Raw genomic sequence first — 26,559 nt, 5'->3', positions numbered from 1 at the left:
TTACAAGAAACCATGCTCAAAAGTTTTGTACATGTATGCCATTACTGGATAAATTAAATGTTTGGTGGGTTAGCCCCTTGTACAAGAAAATGTAAAACTAAACTTGTAATTTTATTTAATTCAGATTGGGTAGTTTTAATCTTCATTTTTGTTCTCTTTTCAAGGGGACTCAGGGGGACATGATGTTACCTCTAAGTCTTGTGCACAAACTCTAAACTATGAAGAGGCTGTAGAAAACATCCAGAGTAGAATGAAAGATGCAAGCTTATCAGAAGGAAATTCCACCAGCGAGAGCAGAGAAAAGATGGCAGATGATATGGTGGATGCAGGAGGGAATCAGAATGGCAGTCAGGTAAATGCTCGGCTTTCAACTAGCATTAAAGGAATACCGCTGAGTGTGCATGGAAGAATCTGCATGATGTTGAATGTCAAAAGAGATGTGAAATTTGATGACTTCAGGATGCTCGCAGAGAAGGTTGGACTAGACAAAGATGAGACAAACTTTATAGGGCAGTTGAAAAACCCTACAGATGAAATTCTGAAAATATGGTCAAAGAAACTTGAGGCTACAGTTGGGAAACTGATTGAGATCTTGAAGGGGAAGGATCTTGAGAGAATGGATGTAGTTAAGGTTCTTGAAGACTGGGTTAATGAAAAATAACCAAGTGAACTAGACCTAAATGTGTTTATTTTTTAGCTTTCGAACGCATGGGTATATGTAAATTTTTACAGGACACACACAAAAAATATGTGTTCTGTAGACTCTAGCTGCAGCAATTATTTACAAATTACAAAGCCATAACCATGCTTTGTTTTTACAAATGGGTGTTTAAAAAAAGACTTGAAGCATGGTGAAACTATTTTTTTGTTTTATGATATAGAGATCTATACAGGCGAAGATTTAGTTGAAATTAAAAAAAAAGAAAGAAAAATACAGCTTCTCCACGTAGGACGATAACAAGACTGTGCTTCATGTACAGTTAATGTTTTGTAGTGTAGCTAACACCATTTATGCTGACGTTTGGCTAACATCCATCCAGTGAAAATGACAATACTTGTGAATACAGTTAACAGGCTTGTATGAGAACCTACATTTTTATAGCTCAGTCTGAATAGGCTCCTATACATCTGTTGTTTAATGGGAAATCATGCTGTTTAGGTCCTTATTTTATTCAGGGTTTTTTTTAGCCTGTTCCATGCTCTCGGTCAGTGGGGACGATAGAAAAAGCGGGCAGGCGACGAGCAGGGTCTGGTAGAGAAAAAGGAGAGGTCCTACCCTCTCCTTTTCTCTCCCGGATCTCACTCGTCGTTAATCCCGCTCGTCGCCCACCCTCTTTTTCGATCGTCCCCACTGACCAAGAGCGTGGAACAGGCTGGGGTTTTTTAAACCCCTGAATAAAAACTGTTTGTGGGTTTTTGAAATAAGTGTATTCTAGTTCGCTTTGTGTATTCTAAGTGTTTATTATATGACTTGCGTTTGTAGCCGATATGACGCGCGCTCTGATTGGCTACTACTAGGGCATTATTCTCCCGTAATGCCCACGGGCTGATTACGGGCCTACAAAAACCAAGCAAAAAGCCATATAATAAACTACTTATTAACCTCGAATGTTCGGTCTTTACGGGAAAATCTCATACCTCAGCATTGCCGTATTGACCTCGCTATCGTTCAGTCAATACAGCAAGGTCTCGGTCTGAGATTTTCCCGTAAGGACCTTACTCTCGGTTAATAAATAGTTGATATTACACTGTAAGTGTGTTCTACTTGATGAGGTCATTTTGAAATAGAGGATCCTATTGAAAATTAAGTATTGGAATTTGTATAATCCAACAATAGACAGGCAACTCTATAAAGCGTGCTCCAATTGTTAAAGGTTGAATAACGCTTTCCACCTGATAAGTTGCTGTCCAGTAGATAAAGTAGGTTGTTTTGCCAACACTTATCGACTGGATAGTGATTTAACCGGTGGATATATAGCACTATCTACTCTTTGAACAACTGGGGTCGGGTATGTGCAGTGTTTTATTAGTCGTAAAGTGCATTCTACTCAGACAATGGAGTTATGATTGATCTGCGATGCAATGATTAATTGCACTTCAAGTATATGACCTTTCATTTATTCACTTGTGTTACTCATACAATGTCTGCTTTTTGAGTGAACTAAATTGACCTGATTTTACAAAGAAAAACCTATTTAATTTTAAATTTTATGCTGAATGGGTTTTTATATAATGGGGGTCTGTTTCGTGTAATAAGGGAGCAGAGTCAACTAGATATGCTGCTACCTAGATATATAATTTTTAATCCACTTTAATTTTCACTTCACTTTAGAACTCAAGGAGTATCTATCAGATATGTAAAATACCTCAGCAGTTGGTCTTAAAACTCCAGGTGTTAGCTTTTTTAAAATAATCCAAGAGGCTCCATTAGAAGTGTCTGAGTATCTCACATCCCGTTAATGTTTGGCCTAAATATCGCGTATCTTGTCAATTCCAAATGAAAAAATTCCGAAGATTAAAGATTTTCCTCCTGAATTTCCCGTTTTACGTGATCTAAATATCCCATATTCCATTTATTCTTCTGGTCACTGTGAAACGCAGACTGCGGACGGGGCGTAGACGGTTAAATTATATATCGTGATGTTTCAATTATCGAGTGCTAACCTTAAGCAGGGTTACTCAGGTCTGTCGGAGTTAAGTCTGCACTCTGGTTAGCCTGGATATTACTCAGGTTAACCTGAACATCACTCAGGTTAGCCTGAATAACGCTCCTGTTAGCCTGTTTACGGTTGGCTCAATGATGGAAATGGTATCATGATTCTAGGGATTCAGTTGAAAAGTGTGCAGTCTGCATTTTACCCTCAGTCTCCATTTCACCCCAGGTTGGCTGTCTGCAGTCCGCAGTCTGCGTTTGACACTGACCGGTAAGTTTCCCTTAAATATCCTGTATGCCATTAATTTTCTACCTAGATATCTCTAGCCTCAGTTAAGCATGAAGTGTAGGTGCCTGGGTGTATTTTGTATTCCTAAGTTGTGCTCCGAGAGAACAACTGTTGTAACAGATGTTTAATGCAATTAAAATGACAGATTTCAAGTCCGTAAGCTTGTTTTTACTTCTGCAGCAGCTAATTTACCTTCCAAAATAATTGCGCGTTCCTTTGTGGATAGACCGACATTCATTTTTTGAGCGTAGTAATCGAGTGGCGTTTTCTAGCCATTAAAGCGGTCTTAGCGCGAAGTGTTGCCCTTCTTAGCCAATCATGCTCCAATTTGGGGAGTCCAAAAATGAAAATAGACGGTTGGTTTATAACGTTGGTGTTCCCATGTTCTGAGCGACTTGACCAGACTAAAACCCAAAAGCAAATGTTCGATTGTAGTTGATGGCGTCACTGCTGCAGCAGTTGGGATGGTCTTGGCGTTTTTATACATTGCCTTAGGATTCATGTGCACAAGGTGAATTTCTGTTTATTTTGCAAAAATGTCTGTGAACAAATCCATTTACCACGTGCGCGCACTTGTGTATTTTACTCCTACCAAATTTTGTTAGCCATCATCCTTCCACAGAGCAGGACAAACTTTTTTGCGTGTCAAAATTGGCAGATCTGTCAATTAATTTGCTACTTACAGGAAGCGTTCAATTTCTAGTGAAAGATGTTCAATGTCAAAAGGAGACTTTGTGGTTTTGCAAAAAAACTTGTTGATGTTTAGTGGAAAAGACTAAACATTTGTTGTGATTTTTTGGAGAGCCCAACAGATTCTGTTCGCCTATTGCGATGGGCCCCTACCCTCCCTTTCCACAAGGTAACGGATTAGCAACCCCATGGCGAGGATTGAATCGTTTTCTGTGGCGGTTTTGTACCCACGTGATTGTAACGGCTTACGTGTTTTGCGCTATTCTACATCGTAGTGTTTTCGCACCCAGAGGAAGAAATGTTTAACATTGACCCACCAAATAAGTCGACCTGTATCGTTTCCCAACAATTTGAATGAGGGATTTACATACAAAGGTGCGATTAAAGTTATTTTTATTAGGTTTTTAAGTGCTCTTAGCTTACATGTAGTACCTTGACTCCGATTCATGGAGACGCGTTTACCAAAGGGTTAGCTCAGTCGCAGTAGCATTAGTAGTAAACTCTATTTAAGCTGGGATTGAAGAGTAGCACGTACGTGCTAGTATCTCCGAGAAAACCAAAGGATATAAAAAAAAAAGAAAATATAAGCATGTTATCTACTATAATATATAATTATCTATTATATTCAAGTACCGGTCGCTGGGCCACGTGAGGTTATCTGCCATCGCACCAGTATCCCATTCAGGGATGCTGCTATTGAAATCCAGGTTAAACTGTTGCCTTGTGAGCCAGTTGAGCTCCCAGATCCATGTTACTACTATCTTATTGTGATACCGAATAAAAATGTTTGAGACATTGTCAATAGTAAAGAAACAAAATAACGCACAAACTCGAGAGAAAGTTGCGGAAAATTCAACAGTATATTTCTCCCAAGCCGCAGACTACAATTAACACTTTGTTCTATTTTTTTCAGTGTTTTCATCAAGCGATGTAGACGGGAATGGGAATAGATCCTTTGATCATTTACGTAACTCAAGTTAGAGGGGTATTTTCCTCTCCCGTTACCTGGGTTGCCTTGTCGGATTTGTCTGCTTTATCCCCTTCTCTAATTTTAGCCAGCATCCAGGACACAAATGCAGTAGTAACGTATAAAAGGGTTGTCTTTACTGCATCATTTGCAGTTTCTCTTCCAAAAAATGACTGTCCTGCTAATAGCATTACAGCAACAAGTGAAAATATGGAACGCAAACTTGCTCCGCAAACAGCTAGGTTACGTTTACAGCTCGACTGGGGATCGTAAAAAGAAATATATTGGTAGACTACAAAGACAATGGCAGCAATAACAACGCAAATTACAAGTAGAACAGTAAAAACCCATAACGGGTTAACCATAATTCCGATTACAAGCCAGCAAAAATAATACAAAGTCAGGTTGGTCCACAGAAAAATAACAACTTTTCCCAGAAGTTCATTTTGTGGCAAGAACCGAAAGTATTTCTTTCTTAAAGCTGGTCCCATTACTACGCCTTCAACAGTTATTAACAATACGATTACGTAAGTATCAGAAGGAGCGTTCCCTTGCGCTGAACATACAATGATCGCAATTAGAAGTGCAATCTCTACGGCTAATAAAAAGTATGAAGTATATTTCACAGCCTTACATAAATTTTGATTTTTCTCTCTGTGTTGTGTTTTATCATTTCTAGCCATGTCAAAGCCTATAAAAATAATTAAGGCTGTCAGTGGGCCAAACAGGGCTGTAAAAGTAAACGAGCACCATAAGATTGCTCTGATGTAAGCGCTGCGTCCTGTAGCAGATATGTCTGGCTCATGACCCTGTATTACACACTCAGCTGTGTTCAGCGTTGGATCCTCTATTTTTGGACTCACGGCCAGATCTTGAAGCTGTCAAAAAACCAAAGCTCTAAAAATTAATGTCCGTTAAATCTTTGAAAGAAATTCGACAGAGTGGAGAAGGAACTCTAATCTGACAATTTCGCGGTGACCTGTCATTGGGGGGGGGGGGGGGGGGGGTCTCCTGTGAACAGAAGCCAGACTCTTTCTGGCTATGTATTTACAGAAGAACTCCGTAATACGGTCACTAACGGACCATAAAAAAATTTGGCCCTATTAACGGGGTGGCTGTATTAACGGTGTAGGGTCACATCTCATGACTGGGTCCAAAGCGACGTCTTAACAAATTTATCATAACTGCAGATCTAATTAAAATAACTATTCTTTGATAAGACTCTTTCTGGCTATGTGTGTACAGTAGAACCCCGTTAATACGGTCACCAACGGGCCATAAAAATTTGGCCGTATTAACGGGGTGGGGTCAAATCTCATGACTGGGTCCAATTTGAGTGACATCTTAACAAATATATCATAATTGCAAATCTAAGCAACAACTATTCCTTTATAAGCATCCGGAATGCAGATATAATTTTAAAAAATGACATTTCAATCAGTACGGACAATATGGGTACAATGTTAAAGATGGAAAGACGAACATACACTCGGGGTCACTCGTGATCAGTCGTGATCATTCATGATCATTCGTGGTCATTCGTGGTCACTCGTGGTCATTCGTGGTCATTCGTGGTCACTCGTGAGTACTTTTAGACCCTTTACCAAATTGACGTCAGCTTTTTTATGATAAATTGCGTCATAACATTGTCAAAGTGGCTGTGTGACCACGAGCCGCAAAGATAAGTGAATTTTATTCAAAATGACGCGAGCATCGTCAATAGCTTTTCTCGCCTTTTGATTGGCTACTTAAAAAAGTCCATAAAATCTCATTGGTTAAAAAGTTGACAGTTTGACAGCTGAAAGTTGAACTTGAAAGCTTGCATAAATTGAAATTTTGTCCGTCTGTACTCTTATTGATGATAAAAATACGCCAATCAGCGCGCGAGAAATTAGACAGTTATTGTAAAAATCGTTATCGAAGGGCGCAGTAATGATTTGACCGTAAAAGACTTGAAAATAATTATAACTTCAAGTAGAGATATAAATTAACGGTACTTATAGCTTACCTCAGCCAGTACTCTGTCGATCATTATAAAGCGGTCATCTTCAGAGACATTAGAACAGAACGGTGCAATTGTGATATTTAATTCTCGCTTTCGAGATGTGACTAGGATCGAACCAAGAGACAATAACTCAAGAACCTCGGCAGGGAAAGCAGCGTATAGACACGACATGCTCCATGTGTACGGAACTGGTGAGGATTTTCCCGTTTGGTTGAATGTATGCAAATTGACATGAACAAGAACAGATGAAGGCTTCCTTGCAGGGTACAGAGCTAGAGCAATGTTGAAGTAGTTCTTCGGCGATGCCAAGGCACTGTAGACATCTGCGTAGGTTTCAATACAAGCGGTATAATTTACGCATTCTTTGAGCACATTGGCTTTGGTGTGCTGAGCAAAATTCGTCACCATGACTTGGATCAGCAAAAGCAGAAAGAAGAACTTCTGTAAAGTGGCCAGGAACATTATGGAGGTCTTCACCACAGTTCTGTTTTAAGAAAGCAGATAAAGATTTCGTCTCTTGCTGTTGAATTATTAACTTTACCTTCAGCTTGGCAACATATGCGTCCAGGGTGAGAGCTACTCCTTTATATTGGCTATATAGGTATGTGTGGTCCCAAAGGGTATGGTTTTTCGGTCATTTTGGTCATAGATAGGGTGTCGATTTTGGCTATTTTGGTCATCAATAGGGTATTGTTTTGGCACTCCTAGTCTTGAACTCGGTATGTTTTTTAGAAGAAGCTACTTTTTAGAGTCATAAATAGGGTAGGGAAAATCGCAGATTTTGGTCATAAATAGAGTCATAAATAAGGGTTTTGGGAAGCGATCCGCATACCCCCACCCAATTATTTTTCTGGGGGTACCCCCACGTCGGGCACATGTGTAACATACTACATGTAATTTCAAGCAAAAATAAATGATTTTTTTTTGGTGGGGGGGGGGGGGGGGGGACTTAAGAGAGAAAAAGGGTGTTCAAAAGAAACAAGATAGAACTAGTCTAGTGTGGCCCGGGTAGAGTGACGTCAATTTTTCAGTCATGACTCGATGAGGTAGAGCTTGGGCTCGCAGATGTTCTTTGAGTTCATCAAGCAAATTTCTTGCCCGACGTGCGCGACGAACGTTCCCGAAGGAGGAAATATTGCGTGACGAGCCCTAAATTGAGAGCGTCTGCATGGGAGGCTACTACGCAAACAATATGTAAAGAACTTCCGGAAAGATGTCATTATCAAAGTTCAGCCGCGTGAAAAAATTCACTCGCTCAAGAGAGCGCGACAGTTTCATAAATAATACGACTTGAAACTCAATACATGTACATGCAACCTCGTAACAGAGGGGCACGGCGATTTTCTAAAAGGAAATTCAATTTCCTTGACTCTTAAATTGTTCTCGGTAGTTTTAAGCATAACTACAACGACTTGTTATGGCTGCTGCTTTACTTGTACGTTTTCATTAAAATTGCGCGACTCAGAAGGTTGCCATGATGTGTTGTATTGCCAAGGTGCAATTTACCTTGCTTGTTACTCTCAGAACGATCAACATTTCAGAGCGTTGGTGTCAGACAAACGCATTCGACGACGAACAGCCGTTTTGAGTCACTGACTGCAATCGGTAGTCAAATAATTCCCTCTTTGGTGCGTAGTAAAGAAAGTTTATCAACAACGTCAAGTAATCAATGCTAAAACGAGAGTTTTTCAACTTAAAACAGGGACTGAAAGAACATCAACTCCCGGTTTTCGCCCGGGATTTCGCCCGCGGCTCAAAAACGTCCTTACTTTACTGCGCTGCCGTGAACTGAAACGCAACGGAAGTAATTCTTGTGTCTGCTTATACAGACCCTCTCTTTGAAACCCGAAAACTGTGAATTAAAAACAATCTCTTACCTGACTATAAATACCTAAATCAAAGGGGAATGTAGCTGTATGTGATTGCGGGGGCAGAATTCGACACAACGGAAGCTACCGTATGGAGTCGGCCTCACAGGCATCCCAAAGTTCAGTAAAGCACAGGTAGCCCATAAATGAACCTGTGGTTCCTAGGGCCTACGGGGTGCTTACCATTTGGCAAAAATATTCGCAAATTTCGGTTGTAAGTCAAATGGAACAGTAATTTTGCGGAAAATCCGTTCGGAAATTGTAGACTACTTCCAGAGATAGTCCTCTTTTTCCGTTCGGAACGGAAGGGCGGAAATTTTCTTACCATTTGCTAAATTTTCCAGTTTCCAGTCTCCCGTCAGTCGAAAACAATTACGGGAAATCTTGTTGCAAATGGTAAGCGCCATCTCGCTTACCATTCATTTCTTCGTCACGTGATAGAGTTTTTATTTACAGCTTCCGGCTACTGTTGCAGATCACGCATCTCATTTATTAGTGCTGTTTAGGCTCGATTTCCGCCGCTTTCTCGAGTCCGGTCTACGTTCCTCCCCAAGAAGAGACGGCTGGACGCGTGAGCGGCAAAGCATGTCTGTGACGTAAATTCATAATTTAATTCTTGCGGCGCTTCAGGTGGTCGGAAATGTCATCTGATGACAATCATAGGCAGGCCCAGATGACGCCTACGGCTCGTAAAATTTGTTGCGTTTTCGCCACTTCTTTTAATTTTGGCCCTCCAACCTATTCTGTTTCACATTATTGTTGCGGAAGGGCATTACATACTGTGTTCCATAGCAGAGGTATTTAGAAGAAAAAGTAGAGCAGAGCTGTTTGACTATGGTGTAGCAACTGTCATGTCAAAGGTCACACATACGTCGTATGGTGTGCATGGTGTTGACACCATGTTTATGTTTTGCTAGTTCGGTTTGCTTTGGCTCATTTAAAAATTTAATTTTGCTTGGCTTTGCCAGAGACTGTAGTCGCTTCCCGTCAAGAAGACTACCGTACACATCAATTTGACTGAGTGTTTTGTTTCTTGAAATCGATGTTTGCGTTTATCCCTCTCTTTGTTGACTTTTTCGTTATCTGACATTCTGGCACCACATGATTCAAATATAGATTCTAACGCATAAAAGTCTATTGACTATTTTGCGTGTTGTATATGCCACTATGGTTTAGATCAGGCAAGATTTTATCAGTTGACGGTATTTGGTTTAATGTCCCACTAATGCGATCGCACTTCATACCGCACAACTTCTTTGCTACTGCGAGAAAGCTAATTTATGCAGCCTGCTCGATTCAGGCAGGCAGATTTCTTATTGGTTGAAATTAACAATGCCAAGTCCACGAGTCCTCCAGCCGTGAGTTCGGGGAAGGAGCGCGGGCTCCTTTCCCGAACAGCGGCTGGTAATCGAGCTTAAGTGCTGTTTGGAGTTTTCGGAATTTGAGTACTAGCAACTGTTGTTTAAGACAATTCAGAGGTTTGTATTGATGCTAGTGGTGTAAGTTTTCAATAATTATTTACGGTTGTTATGGTTCTCGGACGCACCAGCCGCTGTTTAGGAACTTGGAGCCCGCGCTAGTAGCGCGGACAGATCAGAGTGGCTTTCTTAGTATTATTTCTTTGAGTGCACCCTAAAAGATACTTTGACAGCTTCAAATAATGGCGTTTCATCATGAACACCCTAAGTAAATCAGAATCCTTTAGCTGATTAGTCTGCAGTTCCCTCTCGGTAGCTGGGGAGAAAACAGGGCGAGCGACCGTGAACCTGCAGGAACCGATTTACACTGGTCTGTATTAAAGCGAGACGATGAGTATCGCTGTCCTGTTTATATGGGTGTTTCACTCATGCTTGCTTGCGGTTAGCTTTCATTTGGTGGAAAGGACAGCGTTTAATATTGTATTTAGACCCTTTCCAACAAATAATTTTAATTTAGCTAACCGCAAGCAAACATGAATGAAACTAACAAGAAAACAGTGCATTTAACTGTTCAGGAAAATACCCCTGGCATAGTCAACTGAACCAATCGAAATGAAAGTTTCAGATGATGTATATACATTTTACTAAGATCTGAGTTACCATGGCAACATAATGATGTCATATCCCATTTTACATTATACTGAATACCTTATCATTAAGGGAGAACCTTGGAAATACGACATTGATCAGAAACTTTGACCTGACAAAGCTGTCTTGAGGAATATGGCAACATGGTTTCAAAAACTCTTAGAGCGTTTTGAGAAAACTGCAGGTGAAGTTTCGAGGTGTCAAAATATATCAAAGACAAGTGTTTTTAAGTGTTACTTAAAACATTGCCCAAAATTATTGACTAATGGTACTTTGGTCTTAAATGAATCTTACAACCTTTAATTACCTTAAGTGAAAGAAATCTCAGAGAAATTAACTCTGAATGATTGTGTTGTTCCAGAGAATGTCCATACCCCTCCCACAGAAAGTTTTTTAGCTTGAACCCCCCCCCCCCCACCCCTCTGGAAATTCCATTTTTGTGTCATACTTTCCATTAAAAAATTGGGCTTTTGAAACCCCCGTCACCCTTGGAATTTCCAATAACCTTCCTTGGGGTGGGTAAGGATATTTTCTGGAAATGCACATTTTCAGAAACATTGGTTTGAATATCAACTGGTTTCGGTTGTTACTTTCATGCTTTTTCAATAAACAAACTGATCCTACAATTATAAGCTTGGTCAGGAATTAATGAAACACGTGTTACTGCTATCTGATGAGATCAATCAACGTTCAATGCAATCACTGAGTTTCAAATTTATTGAAAAATACTAAGACTGCTAATTTTCAGCTGCAACTCAGGAAAATGTCGTGTCTTATTTTCTCGCTTGTGTTCTCTTGTCCTCGTTATGATTTTCTATATTTTCTTGAATTACAATGCCATTCTTCATTTCTGAATATCATGAATTCATAAAGTATTTGATTTGCTTTTTGACAATTTTCCAGGAGCCTGCTAAAATCTGGGGCTCGAACCCGGACCCGCTCGCTCCGGAATCAAGCGCACTAACCATGAGGCCACCATGCCTCCACACTGGCCGGGGACATTGTGTTGTGTTCTTGGGCAAGGCACTTAACTCTCACAGTGCCTCTCTCCACCCTGGAGTATAAATGGGTACAGGTGAATTGTTGGGGAAACCTAACAAATTGCAGGGGAGTGACCTGCGATGGACTAGCATCCTGTCCAGGGGGAGTAGAAATACTCCTAGCCGCTTTATGCTACAGAAACTGAGATAAGCTCTGGCAGCTATGAGCCAGTCAGCTCCAAGACCTCACTTATGCTAAAATCTGCCAAGCTAGCATTACAATTACAGTGAATTATTTATTCACACTTTCACTCATCTTGTGCTAACCCGGCCATGCTGAGGGTAGGCAGTAAGCACAAGCAGAAAAATTGCTGTGCTTAACTTAAAGAGGACAAAGAGGGCATCCAGTAGAGTGATTTTCTGCTTATCAAAATGCTTACTGCTTTAACCTCAGTATGGTCACATCACTGCTATCTGATTACAACTCAGTTCTTGGTAAAATGTACATATACTTCATTTGAAACTTCCATTCTTTAGTACACCAGTACATGTAATGTTTGATTTTCTTTTGATTTGACTTTGTGATTCTGCTCTTGGTAAAATGTACTTCATCTGAAACTTCCATTCTTTAGTATACCAGTAATGTTTGATTTTCTTTTTAATTGATTTTTGTGATCGATCTGCTCTTAAGTGGCTCAAAGTAAAATTAAAGAATCTGATCAAGGCTACCTTTAGGGATTGCACTGTGTAAAAAAAAAAATTGAGTAAGACATGGCTTATTGGAAAAAAATAGCTATATGCTTGTCCAAAAGGGACAAAATATCAAGATTTATGTATTTAACAGGGAACATAATCTGATGTTAGTCTGGCCTGTAGAGCTATTTTTTAACTTGAAATTGGTAAAGGTAATGATTAACTCTGTTGCAGGATATGTAATGCTGACATTTTCAGCATTAGCCCTTTTCAACCCTTTTCTAGAGCTTCAAAGCTCTTCGCTCTGACAAAGGGCTCATGCTCAAAACATCAATTTGGCATACTCATTACAGTCTAGTGAAGTCACCTTTATGAACTTTAATAAACAGGTAAGTGTTTCACTTGCTTACTGATGCAGCCCTGCAGTTTCTTTAGAAAAGAACAACTTTGTTCATTAGCCTGATCTGTGACCAATGTGAGTTATTTCATCACCCACCAAAGATAAGATCTATTACTCAGACAATTAGTTAGAGATGAAATTTAATATGGTTATGTACAAACATTATGATAAATCATTTCCTCTTCAGACTATAATTTGATACATCTTGTTTCTAATACAACGGGAGAAGTTTTGATAATTAAGTTGGCTGAAGGAGACAAGAAAAGATGGTTAGGTGATGAACTGAATCAAATTGGATCATGTGTACTAAAGGAATCTGCGGTCAAGTGTCCATCGATACTCTTGATCGATACCCTTAATCGACATGTCAATTGATACTTAATCGCATCTCGATTGATACTCGGTCGACACTCGATCAACACTTGAGTCTTGCTCAACAGCTGGTCGATAGCTGGCCAAGTGTCCAACTCATAATTATTGCATCAATTGAAAATTAGTCAACTCCCAACCAACTGTCGACCGAGATGTCGATCGAGTGTCGATGGAGTGTCAATGGAGTGTCATTTGAGTGTTGATTGGGTGTTGATCGAGTGTCAATTGAGGGTATCAAGCAAGGGTATCGATCGACACTCGAACACGGATGTCTTTAGTACACATGGTCTGACAAATTTATGAAGTAAAAATGAAAAAATAAAAATGTTATCTGACAAATTTATGATACCTCTTTAATTCCAATTGCAGCTGAATGAGTCGGATTTTTAGAGCCCTGCTTGCATCACATAGGGAAGATGAAGAATGGAAAGCTATCTGTCAAATAAAAGAGGATGGTAACAAAATTGTTGGCCTTGGATGTTTGGTTTATGACCCACAGATAAATAACGCTGAGCTGAGCAAGTACTGTATCATTTCAAGTAGCAAAGTCATTCTACATGAGAATTTACCTGAATATCATATCCTCTTTGAAAGGGTATCAAACTCTGAAAATCCACGTGATATTCTACTGAATGACATTATCAAGAAAGATTTCATTCTTGGTTCTGGGTTGGTCTTGATATTCATCGATGGGGCCACATCCCCACAAGTTCATCATCGTGGAGGTATTTTGCAAAGAGAATGCAGTGTTTTGAAACATGTCCCTGAGATATCCTCGCCTCATGAAGGAAGGGAAAAGTTCTATTTTATTGGAAGACATCGCCACAAATATGATGAAACAAGTGGTATTGATTCTCCTGAGAAAGTAGGATCTGTTGATAATGGTTGTGTTCTTTTTGAAAGAGATCCAGAGAGTAAGAAGTTAAATGTAGTTGGCGTAATCAATTGCTTTAATAGTGGACGGGAGGATATTTCTCCTCTTTGGCTGACATCATCAAGTTTAGAAGAAATCATAGGTGAGTTCTTAGTTGTAGAATGCATGATGACACAAGGAAATTACTAGAGATGATTTACATTTCCAGGCTTTACGGTGTAGTTGTTTTCTAATGATTAGTCTTCAATGTGATTGAGATAAACTTTTGTGAATAGTCCCACACAGGTTCTTTGTAGATGTCAATTCTATATTCAGGTATAACTTGCTGAAACACCCTTAATTTAAGCCTTTACTGCTAAATTGTAACCAAAAATATCCACATAGACCCCAATTTTTTTATTTTTTATTTTGATTAGTGGGATAAGATGCAACAGTTACTTTTGACAAAGTTTAAAAACATTCTGTTCATGGGGTCCAGATTTAAGGGGGCTCTAAAGCTAAAAGTTAATTAAAAGCTAAAATAAAGGGTGTTTTAGCAAGTCATACTGTTGTTATGGTATGAGATGTGTTCACCAATGATAGCAAAGTGTTGACCAAGAATCAAATGATGACATTAGAGCAATGAAATGAAAATATGAGAGCGGTTAAAAGTCTTGGAAAGTGCTGGAAACTTATTTTAAGCCACCTTGACCTGTGTACATATGCCTGTTCTTCTCAAGAAATGCATAATCAGGAAATGCACGATGGTGTTCCTTGCATTGATCAATTATCCAGTAATGCATTAAAACAATTTCAAAGTCACTACATCTTACAGGGGCGGGGGGACATTAGGGGGTTCTGAACAGCACAATATTGTAAAAAATTTCGGCAAAAGCTGCAATACTTCAATACCGAATTGAAACTATTTTTTACCATATCAGAGCTAACCGTCATTGGGAATGTCCAGTCGGAAACTTGAAAAGGCTTGGAAAATGTTGGAGGACTTCAGGGTAATGATTTCCAATTTCGTCCAAAATGCTAAAAAAGTGCAATCCCGCAGGTTCATAGAGTATCGCAATTTAGCGCATAATTTCGAAATTAGAATTATCAAAATATGCAAGAAAAATTGTACAATACAGCTGTAATAACACAAACCCCAATGTCCCCCTCTTAACATGACCCACGGAGACAACAATAATTTGACAGAAAATTGCTCTCTACATGTGATCTTTGCATGAGACAGTTAATGGCCTTTGCTAAGTTCGTAGATAAAAAAGAATTCACCCGCCACAGAATAATAATTTTGTGGCCATAAATTCTCCATTGATTTGACTTTTAAACTTTACAAACTTTTAAACTTTTACAACCATTTCACTTTATCAAACTGCGAACGATGATGAACCAATCAGATCGTATTCCACACATTCCTGGAAAATTGTGAATGTGGCCTGCTTCAACACCATTATAAACGGTTAAACACAGGCATCCCTTGATCTCTCTGGTTTTTCTTTAAGGAGAGTGGGTGAATGAGCCAATCAGCATGCAAGAAATCAGACAGTTATTGTAAAAAATCAAAGGGGCTGGGTGATGCAAATTTAGGCAATTTTAGCAGTGACCAGTGGGTCATAGCATTTACCGAGAAGTGAAATTTTAAAATAATGACTTTAACTACGGTAAAAGAACTAAAAAGAAGCACAAAAGAGCGAAAAAGAGCATGGATGGGCAAAATTGGAGAAGATTAACACAGATTGCATTTGGGTAAACTTGAAAAACATCATGCAACCATTCATTTTTCAAGCTTATCTCAGTCTGGATGAAAGTGCTTTGACTGCCCAGCAGTTCTTGACTGCTTTCTGCTAACCAAATTGGTATCTTCTCTGTGATATCATTAATATTAATAGTCTTCGTCATCTAATAGAGAACAGTTCATTTTCCAGACACCAGGGTCTTAATGATATAATTTGGTAGAATCATTTAACAAGCTCCAGAGAAATTACAGCATTATCTGTTTTTATGGTTAGAATGCATCTGTTGTAGTTTTAGTTAGATCACATAAGGTATTTGAAATCAGCCAGTAATCCAAATGTCAAAAAATCGTTGGAAAATTTTGGCTCCATGTAAAACTTTTTTTTCGAGGTTCTTTCAAGACTCTCCACATATCAACAAGATCAAGCTCTTCTTGTAGATTATTAATTGAGGTTGCAACAGGTTTTCTCGGATTTTTCATCAAAGTTATTTTTTCACAGTGTCGTAAGTAGGTTAACAATATTCCTGTCTTTGTTGGGAGCATAAATATTGATCAAAACATACATTTCACATGTATCTTTATCTCTGCTTTTAGTATATTGACATACTGTTCCAAGGGGTCTAGAATTTTGGAATGGATTGTACAATCAACACCCTTGTTAACAAGGATTGCCACCCCACATGAATTGGAGCTGCCATGGGTCATAATAAACCCACTTCCCCATTCATTTTTCCAACACGTTTCTGAGTCTTTTTGAGTGAGTTTTTTGGGAAAAAAAAAATATATGTTTTCTGTTTTTGACACCAAGTAAATTTTGTTTTCCTTTTCTTGAAGTTGCCATTTGGGTAAATTTGAAAAACATCAACCCATCATTTTTCAAGCTTATCTCCATTAGATAAAAGCTTCTTAACAGTTAGGAGTCATCCTTGTTTATTCGGCTTATCTGTGACTGTGATTTTGCCAATAAAAGACTGTTGCTCTGTCAGTTTGAAGTTTAGAGCTTGTAATTAATGAAAATAAACAGAATTACCTGGTATAGTATACACTGACCTGTATCTAGCCCTTTTAAAGTTGAAAACTAATTGCTTTGCAGCAAATATCTTGGAGGTTGAACACATATATCTAAATGGAATTGAATGTGTAACTGACATAGTCATGACACTTGCTCTCTTCTTCCCTCTGAAATAGAAATCTTCATAGCTAGCAAACATTGCTTGATAGTATTAACGTGAAACAAACTAAGATAGTTTGTGGGTTGCACTCATATCGATAACCAAGAGAAACAAAGACTGATGGGTCTTCACCAATTAAATAATTATACAGTCTTACAGCAAGTCAGTTAAAGATAAAGGAAGAGGCAGCGTGGCCGAGTGGGTTGAAGCCCCTGACTTGAAATTCAAAGGTCGCAGTTCAAGTCGTGCTCTAACCACTATTAGTAGGATTCTACTAGTATACTAATGCAAATGCTGTAATCTGATTGGCTGAGCCATTGAACACTATCAGCCATTAGTGTGCAGTGGCTGGAGGTTGTCTAGGAAATGACAACGTTTTTTTTTTTTGTTTTATTTTCCTATTAATCTTTTTCACACAGCCCCATAAACTATATCAGCTATAAAATCTACTGTGTTTAGATAAAAGATGTTGTTGTTGTTGTTGTTGTTGTTGTTGTTGTTGGGACAGAACCCTAACCTTGGGAGCATTGTGAAATCAACAGTTTGCTCCATCATATGAGTCAAATGAGCATCTCTGTGGTCATGAAATCTACATTTAACTGTCTCTTAAGTGAAAAAAGCGTCTTTAAGATCGCCTGTTGACCTGAAATCCACATTTTATTTCCGTCTTTTGAAGTGAAGACAAGATTATTGCTTTCAAAACTTGAAGTGAGACAAAGGTTTTTTGCTTTGTTGTGGAGCAGATACTTGTTTTGAGCTTTTTTTCTGGCAATTCAGAGTGAAAAAAGCAAAGTATAACCTAAAATTTGACACAAGGCTGAGATGCATACAGCCCTTCAAATAGGCCATTACATAACTTTAAACTGTCCTCTGATTTTTAAAACCTAACTAGATAATTGCAGCAATACATGTTGATGCTAACAGAATAATTGTTTGCTTAGATTATGAATGCCTTAATTCTTACTTTGCAGAAGAAGACAGGAAGAAGGAGGAGGAAGATAGGAAAAGGAAAGAAGAACAAGACAGGAAGAAAGAGGAGGAAGACAGGAAAAGGAAAGAAGAGCAAGACAGGAAGAAAGAGGAGGAAGATAGGAAGAGGAAAGAAGAACAAGACAGGAAGAAAGAGGAAGATAGAAAGAAGGAGCAGGAGACAGATGGGCCCCCAGGTAAGTCTTTTGGTCTAAAGTAATTACAAATTCTCTTCAACATTTGTCAGAGTATGCTCTAGCCCTTGTTCTTTTTTAATTCGCAAACTCATATATTTATCAAGGTTAATCAAAGTAGTATAGCGTGCCCCCAAGAGTGCTTAGTGCACCACTTAATTCAAGGTGGCTGCCAATAAAACTTCAAGAAAAAGGTAGAAAACGTGTGAAGTACTATTAAAAGGTTAACCTGCAGAAGTATTCTGGGAAGTGGTATTAGGAAAGAGGCTAAATAGCCTCTAGGGAGAGGATAAAAAGCCTCACAGCAGAAGTCAAATAACCTTGCAGAAGAGACAAAACAAAGATGACTACATGCTTTTTTGTGTGCAAATCTCAAGTTGGATCAAGACGAATTAAATTAATTATAAATTATCTAAATTCTTAAACATTTGTTAAAGAATACTCCCGTTCTTGTTTAATTTGCTAACTCATTTTTCATCAAGGTTAAGCAAAGTTGTATAGCATGTCCCAAAAGGTGCCAAGTGTACCATCTCAACCTGATTTGCCAAAAATGGCATCTAATAAAACATTGGAAAAAAAGTTAGAATTTATGTGTGAAGCACTAATAAAAGGTTCATCATTCAAAAATTTTCACAAGTATTCTGGGAAGTGGGATTGGAGAAGAGGCTGAATAGCCCCTTGGGAGAGGATAAATAGTCTCACAGCAGAGGCTAATTAGCCTTGCAGATCAATCAGAAGAGACAGAACAACTGAATGACTACACACTTTTTTGTTGGCAAATTTCAAGTTGGAGCTATTCATACATATTTTAGGAGTCTACCATTTAGCTTAAAGATTATTTCTATTACACTGTACTCCTATCACTAGATTCAAATTTTTCAAGAAATATTGGGTAGTTTTATACTGATCCCTAAAATGAAGGGCAAGCTGAACCCAAGTGTTGTGTCACAGGGTTTGGAAAAAACAAGAGGGTAGGGTTCTCAACTTTTTGCACTATGTAAGGTTAAGTACGTGTATTATATAGGACTGATATGGCTTTAAATTAAATAGAACAAATAATCAAGTCTTTACTTTAGTTTTGTTAAATTTAGTTTTTCTAGTTTTATTAAATTTTATTTAAGTTTAATTCTATTTATGTCTTCTTCCCTTGTTTCCGAAATTATAACTATGAAGCTGTACCTATGTCAAATTTTCTAGGTCAACAGTCGAGCTTTGTTTGCTAGAGCGCTTAAAGAAATCAAAACCAGACAAGTCGTTGTTGGGATAAATTTTGGCCACGCAGAATGGCCGATTTATTGATTAAAACTAATATGAAATACAATATAACGAATTATTATTTGTTAAGCTCTTGCAAAGGTGAGGGCACAAGAAAAAAGGCCACAAGCCTCCAGAATGGAGGCCCGCCCCACCCGAAGACTGTTGACCTGAAAAGAGACCGGTGTTTAAGTGAGAAACATGCCACGTCTTATACCGATCGCTGAAAGCGAGGCTGAGTTATTTTTCAGTGAAACCCGTGACTATTACCAATGAATTCGCCATTGTTATCAAAGTCATAAGATTGTCTTGTGATGGTCTTGTGATTATTGCTTGATCAAGTTTGTACTTGGTGATCCCGTCCCCATTTAGTTCGACCCTTCAGGACTCCCAGCCTTTCCTCATTATCTTAAACTCCTGGTTGAAAATTAACACTGTGTTTACAGTAATGCCAGGAGTGTGGGTAGAAGCCATAAATACTTTTATTTGGTGGCAAAATAATTTTTTTTTTCAATTGGTATGAAATTGTGTTTTAGAGTGTTTTATTAATAAAAAAAAAAAAAAGAAGCCTAAGCCGTGTATTACACTGTGATAAAACACGACACACTCGCCTGCGGCTCATGTTTTCTACATTTCTCGATTGTTCTCAAATGTCTGGAGTGTTTTATCACAGTGTAAACATGGCTTAGGCTTCTTCATTTGCTTTATGATATAGAGGTAATGTGGCGAAAAACAATAAAACACGCTTTTTCTTTGTTTTATACTGTGATAAAACATGGGGTTTTGACCAATCAGAGCATGCACAGGGTCCTATCTATATTATAAAGTTCCTTAAATGGTGTTGGGATGCCCTTAGACCACCTTACACAAAAGCTGCCTTTCAACCCTCTGCATACAGGTTACAATATAGCATTGAAAAGCATGTAGTAGGTCTGGGTAATTTGGATGCTTCATCTTCAAAAACTAGCAGCCTCATATCATTTCTGGTATTCATGCAATTTAATTTAGATGTATATATTTGCATGGTGAGTGGCCTTAATTGTCAATGTGTTCAAGATCTAACAGCCTGACTTCAACACCTGCCTGTGGTCTCTGTATAGTGTACTTTGACAAGATAGTTCACTCTCATAACACTTCTCTTCATGCAGTAGTATACATTACTTACAATGTGTTATGAATCATTATATTAATTTAAATTGTCCCAGCATACTGTCACAGATTGTTGGGGTAACCTGGCAAGATGCTGGCAAGTATAAACCTGTGATAGATTGGTGTCCCATTCAGGGATAGTCCTGGCCTCTACTTGTGACAGGAATCGGACAAAGTGTTGGGACGTACAAGAAACTACATGTACGCTCAAAAGTTATGTGTAAATCCACCAGCCCTAGGCTATCAGACACAACTTTCCCAGCGCACTGTTGTACATGTGCTCCTACAACTAATTTCAAATTTTTCAAGGAATATGCGTATTTTTATTGATCCCTAAAATGAAGGATGCAATTTTTGCATAAATCAAATGTTTGGTGGGTTAGCCCTATGTACAAGAAAATGTAAACTAAACTTGTGATCTTATTTAATTCAAATTGGGTAGTTTTAATCTTCATTTTTGTTCTCTTTTCAAGGGTACTTAGGGGGACATGATGTTACCTCTAAGTCTTGTGCACAAACCCTAAACTATGAAGAGGCTGTAGAAACCATCCAGAGTAGAATGCAAGATGCAAGTTTATCAGAGGGAACTTCTACCAGGGAGAGCAGAGGAAAGATGACAGATGATATGGTGGATGCAGGAGTGAAGCAGAATGCGGGCAGTCAGGTAAATGCTCGGCTTTCAACCAGTGTTCGAGAGTTACCATACCTTGTGCTCAGTCGAATCTGCTTGATGCTGAATGTCAAAAGAGTGACTTATGATGACTTTCGGATGCTCGCAGAGAAGGTTGGTCTTGACAAAATTCAGACAAACTTTATAGCGCAGAGGGAAAACCCTACTGAGGAAATTCTGAAAACGTGGTCAAAGCAACTTGAGGCTACAGTTGGGAAACTGATTGAAATCTTGAAGGAGAAGGATCTTGAGAGAATGGATGTAGTTAAAGTTCTTGAAGACTGGGTTAATGAAAAATAACCAAGTGAACTAAGCCTAAATGTATTCATTTTTTAGCTTTCGAACACATAGGTACATGTATATGTAAATTTGTACAGGACACAGACAAAAGATGTGTTCTGTAGACTGTAGCAGCAATTATTTACAAATTACAAAGCCATAACTATGCTTTGTTCTTACAAATGAGTGTTTAAAAAAAGACTTGAAGAATGATGATAGTATTTTTTTGTTTTACGATATAGAGATCTATACAAGCAAAGATTTAGTTGAAAATTTAAAAAAAAACAGCTTTTGCACGTAGGATGACAAGACTGTGTTTCATGTACAGTTAATGTTTTATAGTGTACCTAACACCATTCATGCTGACTTTTAGCTCACATCCATCCAGTGAAAATGACAATTCTTGTGAATACAGTTAACAGGCGTGTATGAGAACCTACATTTTCATAGTTCAGCCCGAACTGGTTGTTATACATCTGTTGTTTAGTGGGAAATCAGGCTGTTCAGTTGCAGGCCTGTCACAACATTTTAATTTTTATATTCCAGTTCGTTTTGTGTATTCTAAGTCTGTTTTAAGTGTATATTTAAAAGTGTATTCTACTTCGTGAGGTCATTTTAAAATACAGGATCCTAATACAAAAATAAGTTTTGGAATTTGTATAATCCGACAATAGACAGGCAACTCTATAAAGCATGCTCCAATTGTTAAAGGTTGAATAACGCTTTCCACCTGATAAGTTGCTACCCAGTAGATAAAGTAGTTTGTTTTGCCAACACTTATCCGCTGGATAGTGATTTATCCGGTGGATATGTAGCACTCTCTACTCTTTGAACAACTGGGGCCGGGTATGTGCAGTGTTGTATTAGTCGTAAAGTTCTTTCTACTCAGACAATTGAGTTATGATTGATCTGCGATGCAATGATCAATCATATCTTCATATCTTTCTCCGATGTTCAAATATATGATCTTTCATTTATTCACTTGTACTACTCATACAATTTCTACTTTTGGAATTAACTAAATTGACCGGATTTTACAAAGAAAAACCTATTTAATTTTAAATTTTATGCTGAATGGGTTTTTATATAATGAGGGGCTAATTTCCAAATTTCATCTGCTAGGTTCTTAATCTGCTAGGTTCCTATACACTGGTGTTTCGTGTAATACAGAGAGCAGAGTCAACTAGATATGCTGCTACCTAGATATAATTTAATTTTTACTCCACTTTAATTTTCACTTCACTTTAGAACTCAAGGAGTATCTATCAGATATGTAAAATACCTAAGCAGTTGGTCTTAAAACTCCAGGTGTTAGCTTTTTTAAAACAATTCAAGAGGCTCCATTAGAAGTGTCTGAGTATCTCACATCCCATTAATGTTTGGCGTAACTATCGCGTATCTTGTCAATTCCAAGTGAAAAAATTCAGAACACTAAAGATTTTCCTCCTCAATTTCCCGTTTTACGTAATCTAAATATCCCATATTCCATTTATTTTTTTGGTCACTGTGAAACGCAGACTGCGGACCGCGGGTAGACGTTTAAAGTTTATATCGTGATGTTTCAATTATCGAGTGCTAACCTTAAGCAAGGTTATTCAGGTCTGTCGGAGTTACGTCTGCACTCTGGGTAGCCTGGATATTACTCAGGTTATCCTGAACATCGCTCAGGTTAGCCTGAATAACGCTCCGGTTAGCCTGTTTACGGTTAGCGGAGCTAAATGATGGAAATGGTATCATGATTCTAGGGATTCAGTTAAAAAGTCTGCAGTCTGCATTTTACCCTCAGTCTCCATTTCACCCCAGGTCGGCCGTCTGCAGTCCGCAGTCTGCACTTGACACTGACCGTTAATTTTCCCTTAAATATCCTGTATGCCGTTAATTTTCTACCTAGCTATCCCTAGCCTCAGGTGCCTGCGTGTATTTTGTATTCCTAAGTTGTGCTCCGAGAGGACAACTGTTGTAACAAATGTTTAATGCAATTAAAATGACAGATTTCAAGTCGGTAAGCTTGTTTTTACTTCTGCAGCAGTTAATTTACCTTCCAAAATAATTACGCGTTCCTTTGTGGATAGACCGACATTCATTTTTTGAGCTCAGTAATCTAGTGGCGTTTTCTAGCCCATTAAAGCGGTCTTAGCGCGAAGTATTGCCCTTCTTAGCCAATCATGCTACCATTTGGGGAGTCCAGAAATTAAATTAGACGGTTTGTTTATAACGTTGGTGTTCCCATGTTCTGAGCGACTTGACCAGACTGGTAACACACTAATCGGCTTGTTTTTTCCTCTTTTCTTCAACAGCATAAAACAATCTTAAAACGCTAAAGCAAATGTTCGATTGTAGTCGATGGCGTCACTGCTGCAGCAGTTGGGATGGTCTTAGCGTTTTTATACATTGTCTTAGGATTCATGTGCACAAGGTGAATTTCTGTTTATTTTGCAAAAATGTCTGTCGACAAATTCATTTAACACGTGCGCGCACTTGTGTATTTTACTCCTACCAAATTTTGTTAGCCATCATCCTTCCACAGAGCAGGACAAACTTTTTGGCGTGTCAAAATTGACAGATCTGTCAATTAATTTGCTACTTACAGGAGGCGTTCAATTTCTAGTGAAAGATGTTCACTGTGAAAAGGAGACTTTGTGGTTTGCAAAAGATTTGCTGATGTTTAGTGGAAAAGACTAAACATTTGTTGTGATTTTTGGGAGAGCCCAACAGATTCTGTTGCTTATTGCGGATGGGCCCCTACTCTCGATTTCCATAAGGTAACGGCTTAGCAACCCCATGGCGAGGATTGAATCGTTTTCTGTGGCGGTTTTGTACCCACGTGATGGTAACGGCTTACGTGTTTGCGCTATTTTACATCGTAGTGTTTTCGCACCCTGAGGAAGAAATGTTTAACATTGACCCGCCAAATAAGTCGACGTGTATCGTTTCCCAACAATTTGAATGAAGATTTACATACAAAGGTGCGATTAAAGTTATTTTTATTAGGTTTTTGAGTGCTCTTAGCTTACATGTAGTACCTTGACTCCGATTCATGGAGAGGCGGTTGCAAAAGGGTTAGCTCAGTCGCAGTAGCAGTAGTAATAAACTATTTAAGCTGGGATTGAAGAGTAGCACGTATGTGCTAGTATCTCCGAGAAAAACAAAGGATACAAAAAAAAATATTAGCATGTTATTTACTATAATATATATAAATATCCAACTACCGGTCGCTGGGCCACGTGAGGTTATCTGCCATCGCACTGGTATATATCCCACTCAGGGATGCTGCTATTGAAATCCAGGTTAAACTGCTGCCTTGTGAGCCAGTTGAGCTCTGAGATCCATGTTACTACCATCTTATTGTGATACCGAATAAAAAATGTCTGAGACATTGTCAATAGTAAAGAAACAAAATGACGCACAAACTCGAGAGAAAGTTGCGGAAAACTCAAAAGTTTATTTCTCCCAAGCTGCAGACTACAATTTACACTCTTCCTATTTTTTTTCAGTGTTTTGATCAAGCGATGTAGACGGGAATGGGAATAGATCATTTGATCATTTACGTAACTTCAGCTTTATCCCTTTCCTTAATTTTAGCCAACATCCAGGTCACAAATGCAGTAGTAACGTATAAAAGGGTTGTCTTTACTGCATCATTTGCAGTTTCTCTTCCAAAAAATGACTGTCCAGCTAATAGCATTACAGCAACAAGTGAAAATATGGAACACAAACCTGCTCCGCAAACAGCTAGGTTACGTTTACAGCTCGACTGGGGATCGTAAAAAGAAATAAATTGGTAGACTACAAAGACAGTGGCAGCAATAACAACGCAAATTACAAGTAGAACAGTAAAACCCCATAACGGGTTAACCATAATTCCGATTACAAGCCAGCAAAAATAATACAAAGTCAGGTTGGTCCACAGAAAGATACCAACTTTTCCCAGAGTTTCATTTTCTGGCAAGAAACGAAAGTATTTTTTTCCTACAGCTAGTCCCATTACTAAGCCTTCAACAGTTATTAACAATACGATTACGTAAGTATCAGGAGGAGCGTTCCCTTGCACTGAACATACACTGATCGCAATTAGAAGTCCAATCTCTACGGCTAATAAAATGTATGAAGTACATTTCATAGCCTTACCTAAATTTTGTTTTTTTTCTTTGTGTTGTGTTTCATCTTTTTTAGCTATGTCAAAGCCCACAAAAAAAATTAAGGCTGTCAGTGGGCCAAACAGGGCTGTAAAAGTAAACGAGCACCATAAGATTGCTCTGATGTAAGCGCTGCGTCCTGTAGCAGATATGTCTGGCTCATGACCCTGTATTAGGCACTCAGCTGTGTTCAGCGTTGGATCCTCTAGTCTTGGACTCACGGCCAGATCTTGAAGCTGTCAAAAACACATAGCACTAAATAAATGTCCGTTAAAACTATGAAATGAAATAACTGCGCTCGACAGAATGAAAAAAGCATTCTAATTTCGTGGTTACATGTCATCTGTTGGGGGTCCTGTGAACGCAAGCCAGACTCTTTCGGGCTATGTATGTACAGTAGTCACCAACGGGTCATGAAACTTTGGCCGTATTAATGGGGTGCCGGTCAAATCTCATGACTGGTCTAATTTGAGCGACGTCTTAAGAATGGCTGACTGTTAGGATCGAGAGACGCCGGTCAACGACCCATTTGGCAAATCGCTCATATTTTGCCCAAAGATACCCTTAGGTGACCTAATTCTAAAAATCATATTATAAGGTTCCAGCGAATTTTTATTTTTCAGAAATTCGCGAAAATTTGAAAGCGCGGTCAAAGTGCGGTTTTTCGTGTAATAAAATGACCGAAATAAGGTGCGAGGACGAAGCGCTGCTAAAGTCTTAAAATAAATTAAATTGACTTCAAACTTCCCACAAATGTGGAACAACCACTCTAATTTATTCCTCGTTTTAAACTAATCTCAGATATGTTGATATAGTGGTTTTCCAAACCATTTTAAAAACACCTATGAAGCGTGTGAAAAATAACGGCAAAATATAGGTCATGTTTAACAGCATAAAAATGCACCTGGTACCTCACTTTCCGATTATTTTACTTTACAGCCTTAAAATATCATTATTAGACATATACCATGCCAAGTTTCATGTTCGAACTCGTAGTATTTCCCTTTGAGAAAAACGAAAATCTATGTCAATGTGTTGGGCGCAAATGACACAACAATTATACACAAACAAGAGACAAATCAATTTCAATAGCGAAAGTAAAAGGCTATCATTAATCAATTCAATCAATTAAGCAATTCACTGCTATCAGTAG

The 26,559-nt window shown here is 38.5% G+C and overlaps 4 protein-coding genes across 6 annotated transcripts in view; 3 read left to right on the top strand and 1 right to left on the bottom strand.

Annotated features, from left to right (window-relative positions):
• The window catches only part of LOC145486263 (D-inositol 3-phosphate glycosyltransferase-like), a 33,074-nt gene extending 6,579 nt beyond the window's left edge, over window positions 1-26,495 (top strand). For 2 of the 3 annotated variants that reach the window (XM_081464911.1, XM_081464894.1), the window contains 2 exons: window positions 165-2,710; window positions 22,939-26,493. In XM_081464911.1, the coding sequence (XP_081321037.1) occupies window positions 165-661 (497 nt within the window). In that variant the 3' untranslated portion in view covers window positions 662-2,710; window positions 22,939-26,493. Of the gene's footprint in view, window positions 1-164; window positions 4,286-22,938 lie in introns of all 3 variants that reach the window. The other variant, XM_081464903.1, reaches the window with a different exon arrangement.
• Window positions 4,279-8,880, bottom strand: LOC145486288 (uncharacterized). The gene is made up of 3 exons (XM_081464929.1): window positions 8,482-8,880; window positions 6,608-7,088; window positions 4,279-5,477 (listed from the first exon to the last, which is right to left on the bottom strand). Exons 2-3 carry the CDS (start codon window positions 7,064-7,066, stop codon window positions 4,605-4,607), a joined length of 1,332 nt encoding a protein of 443 aa, XP_081321055.1. The 5' UTR covers window positions 7,067-7,088; window positions 8,482-8,880; the 3' UTR covers window positions 4,279-4,604.
• Window positions 9,890-26,559, top strand: part of LOC145486297 (uncharacterized) — a 47,309-nt gene continuing 30,639 nt past the window's right edge. Inside the window, exon 1 of the mRNA XM_081464937.1 lies at window positions 9,890-9,950. The gene's annotated coding sequence lies outside the window, so the exon portion shown is untranslated. The remainder of the gene's footprint in view (window positions 9,951-26,559) is intronic.
• LOC145486278 (uncharacterized) lies at window positions 13,342-21,949 on the top strand. Its single transcript, XM_081464922.1, has 3 exons — window positions 13,342-13,999; window positions 17,727-17,921; window positions 20,795-21,949. Exons 1-3 carry the CDS (start codon window positions 13,357-13,359, stop codon window positions 21,289-21,291), a joined length of 1,335 nt encoding a protein of 444 aa, XP_081321048.1. The 5' UTR covers window positions 13,342-13,356; the 3' UTR covers window positions 21,292-21,949.

This window comes from Orbicella franksi, chromosome 1 (genome assembly GCF_964199315.1).
Source record: "Orbicella franksi chromosome 1, jaOrbFran1.1, whole genome shotgun sequence".
Classification (NCBI taxonomy): domain Eukaryota; kingdom Metazoa; phylum Cnidaria; class Anthozoa; order Scleractinia; family Merulinidae; genus Orbicella; species Orbicella franksi.
This window is presented reverse-complemented; position numbering and strand designations above follow the sequence as displayed.

What these genes read in the sequence shown, in the direction of transcription:
- LOC145486288 (XM_081464929.1), bottom strand. Translation starts at nt 7,066, where the DNA reads ATGTTCCTGGCCACTTTACAGAAGTTCTTCTTTCTGCTTTTGCTGATC. An exon ending in TCGACAGAGTACTGGCTGAG is followed by an intron (nt 5,478 to 6,607) that starts GTAAGCTATAAG and finishes GTTTTTTGACAG; the next exon opens with CTTCAAGATCTGGCCGTGAG.
- LOC145486278 (XM_081464922.1), top strand. Translation starts at nt 13,357, where the DNA reads ATGAGTCGGATTTTTAGAGCCCTGCTTGCATCACATAGGGAAGATGAA. An exon ending in AAGTTTAGAAGAAATCATAG is followed by an intron (nt 14,000 to 17,726) that starts GTGAGTTCTTAG and finishes CTTACTTTGCAG; the next exon opens with AAGAAGACAGGAAGAAGGAG. An exon ending in GGAGACAGATGGGCCCCCAG is followed by an intron (nt 17,922 to 20,794) that starts GTAAGTCTTTTG and finishes TCTCTTTTCAAG; the next exon opens with GGTACTTAGGGGGACATGAT.